Source organism: Vulpes lagopus, chromosome 21, assembly GCF_018345385.1.
Source record: "Vulpes lagopus strain Blue_001 chromosome 21, ASM1834538v1, whole genome shotgun sequence".
Classification (NCBI taxonomy): Eukaryota; Metazoa; Chordata; class Mammalia; order Carnivora; family Canidae; genus Vulpes; species Vulpes lagopus.
In genome coordinates this window covers 1999238-2014942 of record NC_054844.1, presented here as the reverse complement: position 1 = coordinate 2014942, position 15705 = coordinate 1999238, and the positions used below count along the sequence as shown (strand labels likewise).

At 39.3% G+C, this 15705-nt stretch overlaps 2 protein-coding genes across 41 annotated transcripts in view; one reads left to right on the top strand and one right to left on the bottom strand.

The window, feature by feature from the left end:
* DCP1B (decapping mRNA 1B) overlaps positions 1-15705 on the bottom strand; it is a 60480-nt gene that overhangs the window by 12471 nt on the left and 32304 nt on the right. For all 9 annotated transcript variants that reach the window (XM_041735691.1, XM_041735698.1, XM_041735690.1 and 6 more), the window contains 3 exons: positions 10856-10922; positions 8516-8651; positions 1004-1132 (listed from right to left, as the gene is read on the bottom strand). In XM_041735691.1, coding sequence (XP_041591625.1) covers positions 1004-1132; positions 8516-8651; positions 10856-10922 — 332 coding nt within the window. The remainder of the gene's footprint in view (positions 1-1003; positions 1133-8515; positions 8652-10855; positions 10923-15705) is intronic.
* CACNA1C (calcium voltage-gated channel subunit alpha1 C) overlaps positions 13368-15705 on the top strand; it is a 760002-nt gene continuing 757664 nt past the window's right edge. For 25 of the 32 annotated variants that reach the window (XM_041735661.1, XM_041735654.1, XM_041735659.1 and 22 more), the window contains exon 1: positions 13369-14043. In XM_041735661.1, the coding sequence (XP_041591595.1) occupies positions 13905-14043 (139 nt within the window). In that variant the 5' untranslated portion in view covers positions 13369-13904. Of the gene's footprint in view, positions 14044-15705 lie in introns of all 32 variants that reach the window. The other 7 variants (XM_041735639.1, XM_041735630.1, XM_041735636.1 and 4 more) reach the window with 1 other exon arrangement.

Here is a 15705-nt window from a genome sequence, read left to right as displayed (position 1 = left end):
ACACCAGTTGCTTTAAAAAAATCGTCATATGCATACATACAATCTGCCCTGGCCTCGTCAGTCATAAAGCTACCTCGTTCCTGCCCTGTATCCTCTCCTGCTCCTTCTGCTGTTTTCTGTGTTGTTGGACTAAGAAAACATGAGCTTTATTCTAATGTCAACATATTCCAATTTCTTTATTAAAATAAAATATTTCCACAGATACCAAACAATAAAAGCAAGCTAAAAGATAATTAGAAAAGATTTATTTTTTCAAAAATTCAATACAAGACTTTCATTAGCCAGTCTTTAGCTCTTTTGGCTTTATGCTCATTCAAAATTGATTTAAATGAATTCCTTAAAAAAACCCCGAACCTTTAATGAGGTATAACCAGAGGTAGTGGAAATAGCTTCGTTACATTTACAATCAATAATGGGACTTGCAGAGTAGTGATTTTGTGCTGCCCTATTCTGGAAAATATCTACACTTATCCCCCAAATGCTATCAGTTTTATATATTTAGATGTGAATACAGTGACAAATCAGCAGATCTCCAGGGGAATTTCATAGCACTCATAAGAAAAGGAATGCCATTCTACGCACACAGCGCCTAGGACTGTACCTGGAGCAGAGGAAGTGCTCTGAGATGTTTAACTGAATGTTGTTGCCTTGGCTGTCCTTTTCTCAGTGTCCTTTTCTCTTATGGCCGCCTGGCAGGTAATATTCCTGTCAGTTCTGACAACGTTATGAGTTTACTGTTCTTAAAAAATACATTATCCTCTAAGGAGTTCAAATCCCCAAGAGACGAATGCAGAATATGGTAAATGCCAAAATTAAAAATTTCAACACTCTTCTAGAAAGAATATATTACTAAAATGAAAACAATCTCAAATTTGAAATCTTTCTTGGATTTATCCTGAAGCATCCTTGAACAGTACCATGCTCCCCTGTGACTATACTCTGGGTAGAAGTTCTTTAACAGTCTTATAGAGCCATTGCAGATGGAAAGCAGAGGATTTCATACCTGGTTGGGCCGAGGTACACGCTGTTGCTGGTTTTCGCTGGGCTTCACTGGAATTGGTTTGATGAGATTGGGGTTGTCATAGATGGCAGATGAACTGGTTATCTGTTTTGGCTCAGAACAGGTTTTACACTGAAATCGAAAAAAGAACCTCGTTGTTGGTGTTAAAGAAGCTTTAATCATTTTATTTACAATTTTTTTTATATGTATATTTTTTTATTGGAGTTCGATTTGCTAACATATAGTATAACACCCAGTGCTCATCCCGTCAAGTGCCCCCTTCAGTGCCCGTCACCCAGTCACCCCGTCCCCGCCTACCTCCCCTTCCACTCCCTTGTTCGTTTCCCAGAGTTAGGAGTCTCTCATGGTTTGTCACACTCTCTGATTTTTTCCACTCATTTTCTCTCTTTTCCTCTATAATCCCTTCCACTATTTTTTATATTCCCCGGGTTTGACAGGTTGCTTTTAGTGATTGATTGAAAAAAAAAATTGGGGGGATCCCTGGGTGGCTCAGCGGTTTGGCGCCTGCCTTTGGCCCAGGGCGTGATCCTGGAGACCCGGGATCGAATCCCACGTTGGGCTCCCGGTGCATGGAGCCTGCTTCTCCCTCTGCCTGTGTCTCTGCCTCTCTCTCTCTCTCTCTCTGTGTGACTATCATAAATAAATTTTAAAAAATTAAAAAAAAAAGAAAAAAAATTTTTTTAAAAGATTTTATGTTTATACAATCTCTACACTCAAGGTAGGGTTCGACCTCGCAACCTTGAGATGAAGAGTCCCACACTCCAACAGAGCCAGCCAGCAGCCAGGCACCCCTTGATCGATTTTATTTGTTTGTTTGCTTGCTTATGTATATATTCATTCATTCAATTAATTATTCCTTTGTGCATTTTTCAAAGGTTTTATTTATTCATGAGAGACACATGGAGACAGGCAGTGACAGAGGCAAAGGGAGAAGCAGGCTCCCAGCAGGGAGCCTGATGTGGGAGTCAGGGCCCCAGGACCCCAGGAAGGCAGACACCCAACACTGAGCCACCCAGGCGTCCCTGTTTCTTTCTTTTTAAGGGAAGCAGACAGGCAACGAGTGTTCAGAGGGATGGAAATAGGGCCCTCCTGTTGAGGGTTTTCCCAGCCATTTGGACCCAGGTCACTGTGAAAGCCAAGGGAGCAGGGCCCAGAATCGTTCAAGGCTGAGAATTCCCTTCCTCGATCTACATTTCACAGATGCTTGATTGAAAGTGGTATTGCATGGCAAACGTCCTTTTTTTTTTTTTTTTTTTTTTTTAGTAAGTCAATCGGAGAAGGACAATCATTATATGGTTTAATGCTTTAATCTTTATAAAAGAATGTAACTTCTCACTCTTTATTTCATCTAATTGGTAGCTATTTTTTGGTAGATTTTCATGCAAAAGGAAAATTACTTAATCTCCTCTGATATGAGCTATATTTGAGTATAAATCAAATTCCAATTTAATTTTTCTTAGTATTGCACAATTGCAGTGCCCTAAAATATTACCAACAGCAGCAGCCTGCAAGACCTAGAGGCTCTGAGATACTTGGATATTTGAAAGGCTAAAGATATGCTTAAGCAGCAATAGTTTAAAAATACCGAGTCTAATACTTGATAAACAGCGATAAAAACAAATTCTTTAAATGCCATGTCTGGATTACATTATGGTTTCATTCATCCATTAGCAGTTGACTTAAAATTGGAGAGTTGTATCATCAAAGCAACTGATCCTTTTTGGTCTACAAACCCAAAAGTAAAACTGACTCAAAGCACTGATTTAAAAATTACTAACATCATCTTTATTTAATAATTGACTTTTAAGATAAACAGAGTAATTCAAATCTGAGTGTTCTGAGCCACTCCCTACAAATTAAAACTTTACAGAGGAAGACAAGAGACAAGACTCATCTTTTCATACACTGAATCATTATCACACATTAATCTCACCAACCATACAACTGCTAACACAGTAGGATTCACAACACAAAGAACAGCAGTGATGGCACTATCTACCTTGTAAAAACACCAAATAAAAATGAATATAAAACCACTATCTTCTATTCTATAATCTCTATAGCATTGCTAGTTTCAACAGTCAAGGCCTCAGGTAAGAAAATATTTCACACTGTCCCTGAAATGGAATGAGCTATAAACATAATCTCGACCCTCAGGAACCTAAGGCTTCCAATGTTTTACAGTCACTGGGTTGTATTTTCTAATTCAAGGATGTAGGAGTATGGGGTCAATCACTACCATGTTCACTTGGGTTTGTACAGTTAATTGTACAAAGGACTTATAATTTTCTTCCAAGAATTCTATCAGTAATTTGGATATTTGACACTACATTAATTGGGGTATGAAATCCCTTTATGAGTCATAGAATGCTATTTCTAATTCTTAGGTGCATGCTGGTGGTTAATGGTTTGGCTGCATGGACCAAGTGGCCTGGCTTTCCAAAGACAATAACCAACACAAGAATACAGCCTAAGATACAGTCACTTACAAAATTTTAGCATGAAAGCCTTTAACTTCTGCTTGCTATGTAAAAGAAAGTGGATGTTCAGATTACTTTCACTGAATGACTCTGTACTTTTCCCCCCTTTTTTAAAAAAAGATTTTATTTATTCATTTATGAGAGAGAGAGTGCAAGTGGGGGGAGGAACAGAGGGAGAGGGACAAGTAGACTCCATGCTGAGTGTAGAGCCCAAAGCAGGGCTCCATCTCACAACCCTGATATCCTAACCCTGAGATCATGACCTGAACCGATATCAAGAGTTGGATGCCCAATCGACTGAGCTACCCAGGCACCCCTACTTTTTCATTCTCTATGTTCACGGGCCTTGAATTTCAAACAAGGAGAAACAGATTTTTCTCCTACCTTCGCTATACACTGAATATCTGGGCCAAGAGGCTGCTCTGTCTCTTGCTAGCCCTAGATAGCCTTTCTAAGTAAAATTTGCTAGAAGCTGTATTCTGTATCACTATCACTGAAGCCTTGCTTTCATGTAAAAATTGCTACAAATTGCTCGGAATTAAACATCATCTACCTCAATAGTTTGTAGCTCATTTTCCAGCTGTTTAATTTTCTATGCATCTCCTTTTTTTAATTTTTTTATTTTTTCTATGCATCTCCTGACCTAAATAACTTTAAGGCATTTGGAAAAAAAAAAAAAAGACTTGGAAAGTGTATAATGGATTCTCCATAGAGATCCTGAGGCACTTCTTTAAAGCCCTAAAAACTATGTCACATGATCTCATTTTCTATGTCTCTGTCTCTCTCTCTCTCTCTCTCTCTCACACACACACACACACACACACACACACACACAATGTACTCAGGCCAAGAGAAAAATCTGGAAGAAAATACACTGAAAGCATTAAAAGTAGACATCCTTGGGTTATAGGATTATGGATATTTTTTATTTCCCTTTTTTACTTTTTTGAATTTTCTCATTGAACATCAGAAGACATTTAGCAATTTCTCTAATTTCATAAATAAGTCACGATATATTAAAAGAGAGCTATTAATCCTTGCCTTAAACCACAAAATACAAAACAGTCTACTTCTGCATACTCAGAACTATATGGCGAAAGATCCTTTCTGGCCCTGGTTCTTTTTCTTACTGAGAGTTGGTGGTTTTATTGTTCATTTAGGTCTCAACTAGAAGTCTAATAGGAAGGAGGTAAAAGGAGGTGAAGTTCAAATTAACATCATGCTACTTTATAGCAGGTTCATAGAAAGCTATTTCTTAGGGGGAAAAGCACAAAATATTGGCCAAAATAAGGTTCTCAAATTATTTTATTAAATTCATGGAAACAGTTGCATCTGATGTCACTAGGCTTACTTTACCAACATCATATACCCCTAGATCAAAAGTTTTCCTCCTCTTACTTTTTGGGATTTTCATAAATTGAAGCATTCTGAAGTTGGGAAGATCTCAGAAGTCACTGAATTTAATCCCTACCCAGAGAAGTGAGACCTTTTTTCCCCTTGTATCCTAGTATATCATCATGCAGTCTCTTCCTGAATACTCCCAGTGATGGGACAGGTACTTCCTCACATGAGAATTCCGAGGGAAATCTTTGTCTTCTCTTTTGCCTCTTTCTGTGTTCCCCCTTTCCTGAAGTATCCCAGAGCCATTTTACTCATGATTCTCACATTTTCTGAAATGTCTGTGTATTGAAGAGGGGACACAAACACAAGCAAATATAAAGCAAGTTTGCATTACGCAATGGAAGGTCACAGGGAAGCATTTTTATCTGGTTGTGCAGATCAAAATAACAGGATGGACAAAGAACATGTGAAATGAGCCCTGAAGGGCTGACCATACGTTGACAGGTAGAAGACTGGGGACAGCATGGGAAGGAGGCCATGAAGGTGCTTTCAGGAAGCAATGCTGTTACTCTGTTTGGCAGGAGTTTTAAATATTGGTAGGGGGCAGTGCAGGGAGAAGGTAGTGAGGTTAGGAGAATAGACTGGGGCAACATTATGTAATCCTTGAAGAATCTGAAGATTCATATGCTACGCAATGAGGAAAGAAGAATTTAGAGCAGAGAACTAAAAGGATCATGCGGGTGCTCATCATCTGGCTGTTAATGGCAGAAGGGATCACTTCTGTTTACCACATGGTTGGAGCAATTAACATTATGTATATAACATGGACTTGAGTTTATAGAAAATCAACTCTATATACTGATTAAATATTTCTGCTTCATGTCAACATTATACCACAACCAATCTGGGGGTTATGTAATGATGAATAGAACATTTTGACCTCAACAAGTTCATGGTGGGAGAAGTTACTTAACTGTAATAAATGAGGAAGATCAAAATAGATTCTAAATAGTAACAGGCTGGTGATTTCAGTTGAAAGAATAATTAATCTGAATGAAGAGATCTAGGAAAACTCCATGTAAAAAGTGGAATTTTAACTGGGCCTTGAAGAATATGTACCTGCTGAAGGATAAAGTGAGGGGGAAACACTGCAAGTCACAGGTACAATAGAAAGTAATGGCCTAAATTGTCTCCAAAACCACAGAGGAGGGTTTCTGTGTGTGTGTGTGTGTGCGTGTGTGTGTGTGTGTGTGTCCCGTATTCTTTTATGAGACAGTCAGGTGCAGCAACAAGAGGAGACTGTGGAGGGCATCCCTGGATGGCTCAGCGGTTTAGCGCCTGCCTTTGGCCCAGGGCGTGATCCTGGAGTCTGGGGATTGGGTCCCACATAGGGCTCCCTGCATGGGGCCTGCTTCTCCCTCTGCCTGTGTCTCTGCCTCTCTCTCTCTCTGTGTGTCTCATGAATAAATAAAATCTTAAAAAAAAAAAAAAAAAGGAGACTGTGGAGAGAGGCTCAGGAAACCAAAATATACTCAGAGGTCCTAGAAGCAGGAGGCACAGCTCACCCTGCAGGGCCACCTGTGGAGGCCTCAGGGTGGGCAGGAAACACCAAGCAGGAGCAAGGGGAAAGCCAAGGCAAGAGCCTCTATGGGGGTTGCTGCACTTTAGGATTGGCTAGTTGGATAATTTTCAGTAGGCTTTAAACAATAGGGTGGTCTCTAGTCCCAGGACCTGAGATGACTAGGGCAGAGGACTACTGCCTCCTGGGGTGCGGGGGTCAGATAGAAGAGGGACAGCCCAGGGTGGTTAGTTTGCACGTCAAAGGCAGCCTCAGGCTGGGCCCTTTGCTAGCTCAAAGAATTAACTAGCCCAGGGGCAGTTAGTCAACTGGGTGACTCAGCTCTTGATCTCAGCTTGATCTCAGGGTTGTCATTTCAGGCCTTGTGTTTGGCTCCATGCTGGGATGGAGCCTACTTATAAAAAACAAAAACAAAAACAGAAACTTGGCTAGCCCAGGGAGGAGGATTCTGGTCCCAACCAGAAGACTTTTAAGATGTCAAAACACGATAAAATAAAAATAATAAAGTGTGTGTGTGTGTGTGTGTGCATGTGTGTGCTGAGAGGAGGGAAGGAGAAGAAAGAAAATAATTTGTTCAGTATTTGCATTTATTATTTATTGGCCATTGTTATGCTGCCTCACAGAACCTAAGTCCCTGGAGGGTAAAAATGTCACTATTTTTAAATTTAAAATTTTTAAATTTTATTTATTTTTTAAAAAGACTTTATTTATTCATGAGAGACACAGAGAGAGAGAGAGAGAGGCAGAGGGAGAAGCAGGCTCCATGCAGGTAGCCTGACGTGGAACTCAATCCCGGGACTCCAGGATCATGCCCTGAGCCTAAGACAGGCACTCAACTGCTAAGCCGCCCAGGCATCCCTAAATTTTTAATTTTTAAAAAAAGATTTTATTTATTTATTTGACAGAGAGAGTGTGAGACAGCATAAGCAGGGCGAGCAGCAGAGGAAGAGGGAGAAGCAGGTTCCTCAACGATCAAGCCAATGTGAGGCTTGATCTTGATCCCAGCACCCTGGGATCATGACTAGAGCTGAAGGCATATCCTTAACTGACTGAACCACCCAGGTGCCCCCAAAATGTCGCAATTTCAGATTAATCTGACATAGTACAATCAGGTAAAATATAATTAATTGATAGTTGCTAAGTCATTAGAATGTTTTTTAACAGCTGCTGAAGAATTAAGCAAAATGGAAAATACAGAAATCATTGTTACTGACCGCATATGAGATTGAAATGTCTCTGTCCCAGCCCTCTGATCAAAGGACAATGAAACTATGATTAATTCATATTCATATACATTGAGTCAATCAACAACCATTTATTCAGCACATATGTGCCAGGAACATAGAAGACAACTAGGCTTATGAAGATGAATACAGGGTGTTCTCTGTGCCCAAGGAGCTCACAGTCTACCAATCAAGGGTAAATCAACCATCAAACCAAAGGCATCCTGGAGAAACTTGGCCAGTTGTCCTTTAGCATGTCCCACTTCATTCAGGAGTTTTCTGATTGCTTCCTTGGTGCCATTTGTTTTCTGCTGCCTGTCTCCCCTCTTCCCTTTTATTTTCTGTAAATTCGTAAGTTTAAGAAAACTTACAAAGTGGATGGAACTAGAGTGTATCATGCTAAGTGAAATAAGTCAGAGAAAGACAAATACCTTATGATTTCCACTCATATGTGAAATTTAAGAGAACAGATGAACACTGGGGAAGGGAAGGAAAATCAGGACACATACTTTTCCATTTGTTCAAGTCTATTTTTATGCCTATCAGGAGTGTTTAAACGTTTTCTTCATAGAGGTTTTGCTCATTTCTTGTTCATTTTATTCCAAAGAATGTTATATTAATAGTTGCTACTGTAAATGGCGTCTTCTAGGAAATTTTCTGACTGGATACTATTTGCATATAGGAAGGCTGCTGATTTCTTAGGCTACCTTTTCATCCACTTAAAACAAATGGTCTTCTTTAGCCTGCTAAAAGCAAATAGAGATTTAATTTTTCATTCAATTTTATTTGGTGGAAGGAATAAGCCTTTCTCAACAAGCATATTACCACCGTAGGATTTAAGTATGTTTCACAAGGGAAGACAAAAACTCACCTTGGTGTATTCATCTTTGGCCTTGGTGAGCATTCGTAAGATATCTACTTCCTTGCCCTCTCCTGAATTGAGGATCATTGGGGAGTTTCCTGCTCCAGTTCCCTGATGGGCTTTCAACTGTTCATATTGAGTTAGGCTAGAAAAATAGAGGTGAAAATCCACACAAGAAAAATGAACTTAAGTGGCTTTTAAAACCATCTAAGTCCCATTCACTTGTTTTATCTTGTTATAGTCATAGTGGAAGTAAGACTGCTTAGGAAGTGAAAGAAGAGTTGAGATCCTGAGTATACTGAGTACATGTATGAACCTAGAGGAGAGGAGTGGGCGAACTATGTCCTAGAGGCCAAATCGGGCCCACTACCTGTTTTTGTAGAGAAAGTTACAAACAGCCACAATTACTGGTTTATGCGTCACTTACACTTACGGCCAGCTCTCACACAAGGACTGCAGAGTTGAGTAGTTGTGACTCGCAGAGCTGGAAATACTATGTTTTTTGTTTTTGTTTTTGTTTTTGTTTTTCAGAAAAAGTTGGCCAACTCCTCATTTAGAGCATTCTTAAAAGGACTCATTAATTGCTGAGGAAACCCAATTCAGAGTTCTCAAACACTGAGCAAACTGCACGGCAAATCGAGATTCCCCTCCCTTCCTTGTTTCAACGTGCCTTGAAGTCAAAGCAAAATTGATTTCAGCAACTCAAATCCTATAGTCCTCTGACAACTTAAAACAGCAAAGATTCCATTCTAGAAGACAGGGCATTAAAAAAAATTTAGAGCAATGAAGAGGTCTTCTGTTTCCCTGAAAACAATACAGGAGGGAGACCAGGTTGCTCCTATATGGTGCTAGGTGACACTGAGAAAAACACCTTTTCCTTTTGTGTGCTTTGACTTTCAGCTCAAATTTTTATAATTGCCATGTCATTTATGGTAAAAGAGACCTGAGAACTTACGGGGAGATTTAATTCTGAAGGGCTCAGAATCCACACATATCAGCTGCTTATTGCTAGTCAACAATCAATTTTCTGCCCCAGCTGTTAAGTAATTACTGCAGAATGCTAACAATCTGAACATGGTCTCCTGGCTGAGCCACATAGTATTTTTTCATCTATATGAAATCCTGCTATTATTATCCGTTGTATGGTTTACAATAACATGAATGTGTTAAGAACTAGTTGTTATGGGGGTAAATACCAGTTTGAACACACTTAATCACCATCTGCAACATGAGCTGGTTACCTACAAAAAGTTATCGTGAGCTAGATTTTCATAAATCTATTTATAAAAAAGTGTTCCCCACACTTCATTTTGGGGGGTCACTTTTTAGTCATTTCATTGCCCCAGGATTTTTTTTTTTTTTTTTTTTTTTTTGCCCCAGGATTTAAAATTGGAAAATGGTTCTTCTACAGATGGAGATGTTTTGTCAAATGTGCATGGGCAGCAGCCAATACTGTGCGTTAGGAGGAGGCCAGTCACCGGCTGAGATGGCTGAGATGCGCTGAGATGCAGAATATGTAGGAAATTTAATTCATTCTGAGGCTCTAAACCATCCCCATAAAGCAGGGAGATAACTGCCTCCTAGGGAGCAGCCTTAGGGCTCAAGGACTGATCAAAGAATTGCCCAGTCACAAAGGAGACAGGACGCTTACCTGGGCCTCCCTTTCAGTACAGTCAGGGGAGCCAACAGTAGGACAGGCAGACCCTGATTTAGTTTCCCCAAACGCAGTTGAGACAAACCACAAGGTATCAGGAGATTAAAAAGAGACTAGCAATAAAAAAAGGGACTGCTTACTGATCACTAAACTGATACTAACACAGATATTTCCAATCAGATTAAAAATAGAGTCTATCCTAAGTACTCAGAGCATTTGAGATGGGGGGAAACTGAGCTTCCACAACCATGGATTTGCAGTTAAAGGAAATCGTTGAGGGCGGGAAGGAAATGAAAGATCTTAGAGAAGGTATAGCAGCCTTTAAAATGTTCCAAATGTTCTTTTTACTGACAGCCATACTGATAACTTTTCAGAGGAAAAAGAACCCTGCTGATTTACAAATGAGGAAAACATTGAAGAAAACTGCCATCTGGAATAATTCATATTATAGATATTTCACACATGCAGAACAAAAACGAGATGAACCATTCTCCATGATAAATCTTACCTAGTGAAAATGTAAAAAGTTGTGACTTATGTTTATTTTTCATTTAAGTAATGGCAAATGTTTTCCTAGCCATGGTGGGAAGGACTGCTGTGAGAGATGTATTCTGCTAAGAGTATAGTGGAGTTAAACTGAGAAACACAAACAAAAGCATCATGTCCAGAAAAATACTTAGCCTTTCAGCACCTACTTTTTCATAAGCTCTGCAATTCTTTGGCATTCTTCCTTATCATAAAACCAAATCCCATAAATGGACACTGCAAAAAGCACATCAAACAAATTATGAGCACCTTCAAAACTACAAAATGGAAAGAAATTCCTTGCCAACTTGAAGAAAATACATACTTAGGGATAAATGAAACAAATCACTTAAAGTTTAAGCTTGAAAACCTAGTGTTGGAATTGTCTAAGCTCACAGAGAACTCTGAGTGGTCTTACACATATGCAGATACACACGGTCCCCAATTAAGTGCACTGTCTCTAACAACATAGCACCTGAACGTAACAGGCATTTGGCAATGCTTAAAGGAGTGAATACAGATTTCAATCTGTATTAGAAATCAGAATTTCTAAACTCCTGGCTTTGAAATGTCACTGTGTCCAGACTTCATTTGCACATTTTTACACGTACTTCATCTTTATTGTGAAGTATCCAGAAACTTGATTCACAAAATTAGGCCTAGAAACCTCTCCCCGCCCTCTTCCTTCCACGAATATGTTCACCAAAAAACTAGCTTTATTAGCCACAAGTTAGGACAGAGTATAGATAAAATTCAACAACAAGTCTCTGACTTCAAAATGCCCATATGGAAAATTTACAACTGTTGAAAGATGAGATATGACCATGACTTAATCACTTAGTAATGAAAGAAAAATGTGGTATAATGTAGCTGCTATGGGTTCACTTAACAATTTTCAAATAAACTGTATACCTTAGTATGTGCCTATCTACATCATTTTTATTTTATTTTTTATTTTATTTTATTTATTTATGATAGGCACACAGTGAGAGAGAGAGAGAGAGGCAGAGACACAGGCAGAGGGAGAAGCAGGCTCCATGCACCGGGAGCCCGACGTGGGATTCGATCCCGGGTCTCCAGGATCGCGCCCTGGGCCAAAGGCAGGTGCTAAACCACTGCGCCACCCAGGGATCCCCTCTACATCATTTTTATAGCAAAGGCTAAATAGTTCAAAATACTTATAAAGATCCAATTGAGGATCTGGTGGTATTAATCATATAAATAATGCATTAACTACAGATATATTTTCAAAAGCTTCTTGAAAACAGCAGAAATATTGTGATAGGGCAAAGAAAACCAACAAAATATGTTATTTAAAGGAAAAACGTTTAAAAATTTAAACATTCAAAATATTTAATTATGTGAATATTATTTGGTCATTAAAACAGCTGTGATGCTTTGACAGCTCCCCCCACCCAACCTGACCAATGGCTCAGTGTGGGATTTCTGCTTCTTGTCAGTAATGACTCAGATAACAAAAGCTTCAAGAAATGTCTTCTTAGTACTATTTTAAGGAGATATTTTTAAAAGGAACCCTATAAATTTGAATTACTGACTTGCCAAAAGGTGGCCATAGGGTTTTAAACTTTTTATGATTAGTGTGCCAGGAATCTTTATCTTACCAATCAACATGTGAAGAGGGGAAAAAAATGGAAAGAACCGTCTAGCATTTTCTTGAACAAGACCATTTTATTCTCTTAGAAATACATACAAATTTCCCTCTTTAACACATTGATAATCTTTTGAAAAAAGAACATCTGATTTCTGAAGCCTATGTGCTAAGACAGCCTTAATATTAAAAAGAAGTTCTTTCATATCAAAATCATTAAATGTGTATCTTAAAACTTTTCATTCAAGATTGTTTGCAGACCATAGACACTAATGCCTACTTTGGTTGCCTACACATATTGCTACACACCCACCTAGCCTTGTGTCCCTATAAGAAAAGTACATTGGATCACCGAAACTCAAAGACAATAAATCTGAATACGTTTGTGTTATGATGGTTTTAATCTTAGTTATAAAACTAGCTGCCTACCCTACTTTTTGATTATAGTGATAACTTCCTTTCCTGGGAGACTGGGTTTTCCAAAAGCATCAAAAAAGAAAGGTGGTAACAGGGGAGAAAGACAGCATGACTAAGAAACCTCAGGTCCCATGGCAGCAGGGAAGCCAGCCATTTGTGCCTCATCTGTAGGATATATTAGTAGAAATGTCCTGAGTGTCATTTTGTTTCTGTGTTTGATGTTACATATTTGTGGCATTTGACATAAGGAATTAGGTTTTCCTAAGAGTGGAATGCCAAGGAAACTGTTGATACAAACAGAAAAGCAGTTTGACAACGTCATTATCATGAGATAACTGAAATGCAGATTTAGGCAGGAAAAATGCTATGAAAACATCTTCCCAACGTGAAAACCATGTTTGTAATACTATTTAAAACACTGGAGATTTCTTTAGGACCTGACCAGTTATCTCTAAAACAACATGACTTCAAGATTAAAACGGGCTCATTCTGAAATAGCACTTTCATCCCACTTAATATTCAGTTTCAACATAAAATGTAACCAGTCAGTGTAGAAAAAAACCAGATTTACCAACAGTCCTGGCACCAAGATAAAATGTCAAACTGGGCCTAAGTTTTTTCTCCTTAAAATAGTTTTGCGACTTGGGTTGCATTCCAGTGGGAAGGGGGCAGCAGGCTCATGAGCGTGCACATTCCAACCGAAGTTTTCTGCCTCTGAGGCCCAAGGCCTCCCAACCCCTGGACAAGCCTATCGCTCTCCTGCACAAGAGGGTATATCAAAGCAGCTCGTGGTGATATATGAAAACCAGAGATCATCACGCCTCAGGAAGGTGATGAGCTGACATGCTGACAGAAGCCATTTACCGCACGTCTCAATTCCAGTTTTCCTGTAGAGCCACCGGGGGAGAGGCCCATCTTTAGGTAGGCAGTGAGTATGGCAGATGAGGAAGGAAAAACTCGTTGAAAAGAACCCAAAAAGAAGGTGTGGTTTTTCAAATTCTAAATCTGAAAAAGTAATCACTGTGACCTAAAGTTGCAGCGAGGTGACATGAGGTTTAAGCCCGTGGAACGCTTAAAACGTTACTGTGGGAAGAATCTCTGGGCTTTAGGAAGTTACACGGAGAGAAGCTCCCGAGGAAGAGATTTATTTCCTTAAAAAATCTGACCCGTGAGCACACATCTGGAAGTTGACCATGCTTCGAGCCTTTGGCCAGCCCTCTGTGCCTGCATACCAGCCGCTTTCCAGCCACTCTGCTGCTGAAGCAGAGGTGAAGTTTAAGGGCACTTTGGTGCATGAAGCTCAACTCAACTGCTTCTACATCCCTCCTGGAGGTAAGAAACCCCAAGTGGAGGAAAGAATAGGAAGAACATATTGAAATGTACTCCAAAATATTCTAATGATGTCTAGAATGTGTGACATAAGGTCTCATCCTTTTGGCAATCCTCTTCGTATTTAATGCAGGACTTTTCAACAGCACAGTTGTGAAGTTTTCCGGAAAATCACACTGTCCTGGTCTATCTCATGCTTTGGAAACTCTCACTCAGAAACAAAACCACTGTTTGGGGCAACAGGCAAGGCAATATTGCCTTTATGTATCTATCGGAGCATCAACCTTCCCTTTTCCTTTTAATTTTGCGTGGAAGATTGAGGAAAGCAAAATCTCGTATTAGATTTCATGTCTGAATATTGTTAGGTACACATAGGTGACAGAGCAAGCTGATGGTATCTGATAATGGTATTTTCTTCTTTTTTGATTTCTTCAGCAGAAAAATCTAAAGTTGATAAAATGTTAAGAGGCTAATTAAGAGGTCATCAGAGGCAGTCTCAAAATGTCCTTAGATACACATTCATTTAGAACTCTTAGATTCTGGGCAGCCCCGGTGGCGCAGCAGTTTAGCGCCACCCATAGCCCAGGGTGTGATTCTGTAGACCCTGGATCGAGTCTCTCTCTTTGTGTCTCTATGAATAAATAAATAAAATCTTAAAAAAAAAAAAAAAAGGAACTCTTGGATTCTTTTTTTTTTCTTTTTAAGATTTAAATCTATTTATTAATGAGAGACAGAAGGAGAGTGGCAGAGACACAGGCAGAGGGAGAAGCAGGCTCCATGCAGGGAGCCCGATGTGGGACTTGATCCCAGGACTCCAGGATCATGCCCTGAGCCGAAGGCAGTTGCTAAACTGCTAAGCCACCCAGGCATCCCAAACTCTTGCATTGTTATTAGCATGGAGTGTTAGTTCATTCTGGATGTTCTTTGGGGATTTACCTCATCTAGTTTATGTTCCTAACAAATATTTCTATATAATCTGTTCTTTTAAGACATTTATCATTTGTTCCATATTCTACCCCAAATATCTTTCAACTCCAAATCATGAATGGTAGCTTGCAATTTTTTACCAAGGACTCAGACTAATATTTGTGCAACTTTAAAATATAAAGGCATATTTCCATACAGTTAGGAAATAGATAATACATAACCACATGTAAAATTTAGACAGGCAAGAGAAGGATATCTGATCGGGTAATGCTCTCCTCTCTCTCTCTCTCTCTCTCTCTCTCCCCCTTTAGCAGTAATTTCACTCAAAAGCATAGGGATATATATTTCTTAGTTGGAATGCAGCAAAGAAGGCATTTAAATTCTTTTTTTCACTAGGAAAACTATGGATTTGGGGTAGTGTGATTTACACAAATCTGCGTGAAGGATAAACCAAAATTTTAAAATTCTTTCAAACCCCATTCCTTTCATCAAGTCTTTCCCAAATGAGTGGGATAATAAGCCCAATGTAAGAGCCAACAGCCAATAAGCCCAACGCTGTTGGCTCCTCTAATCATACATTTGATGTAAGCATTTGTTTTAGAGACTTCACTCAAATATCATTTTTCTTGATTTATGGTACCATTTCTCTGGTTCAAGTTTCTATAATATTGACACTGATGATGACTGGTTACTGGTATTTGGTAATAAGCACACACACACAGTTGTTACCCCCTGAAA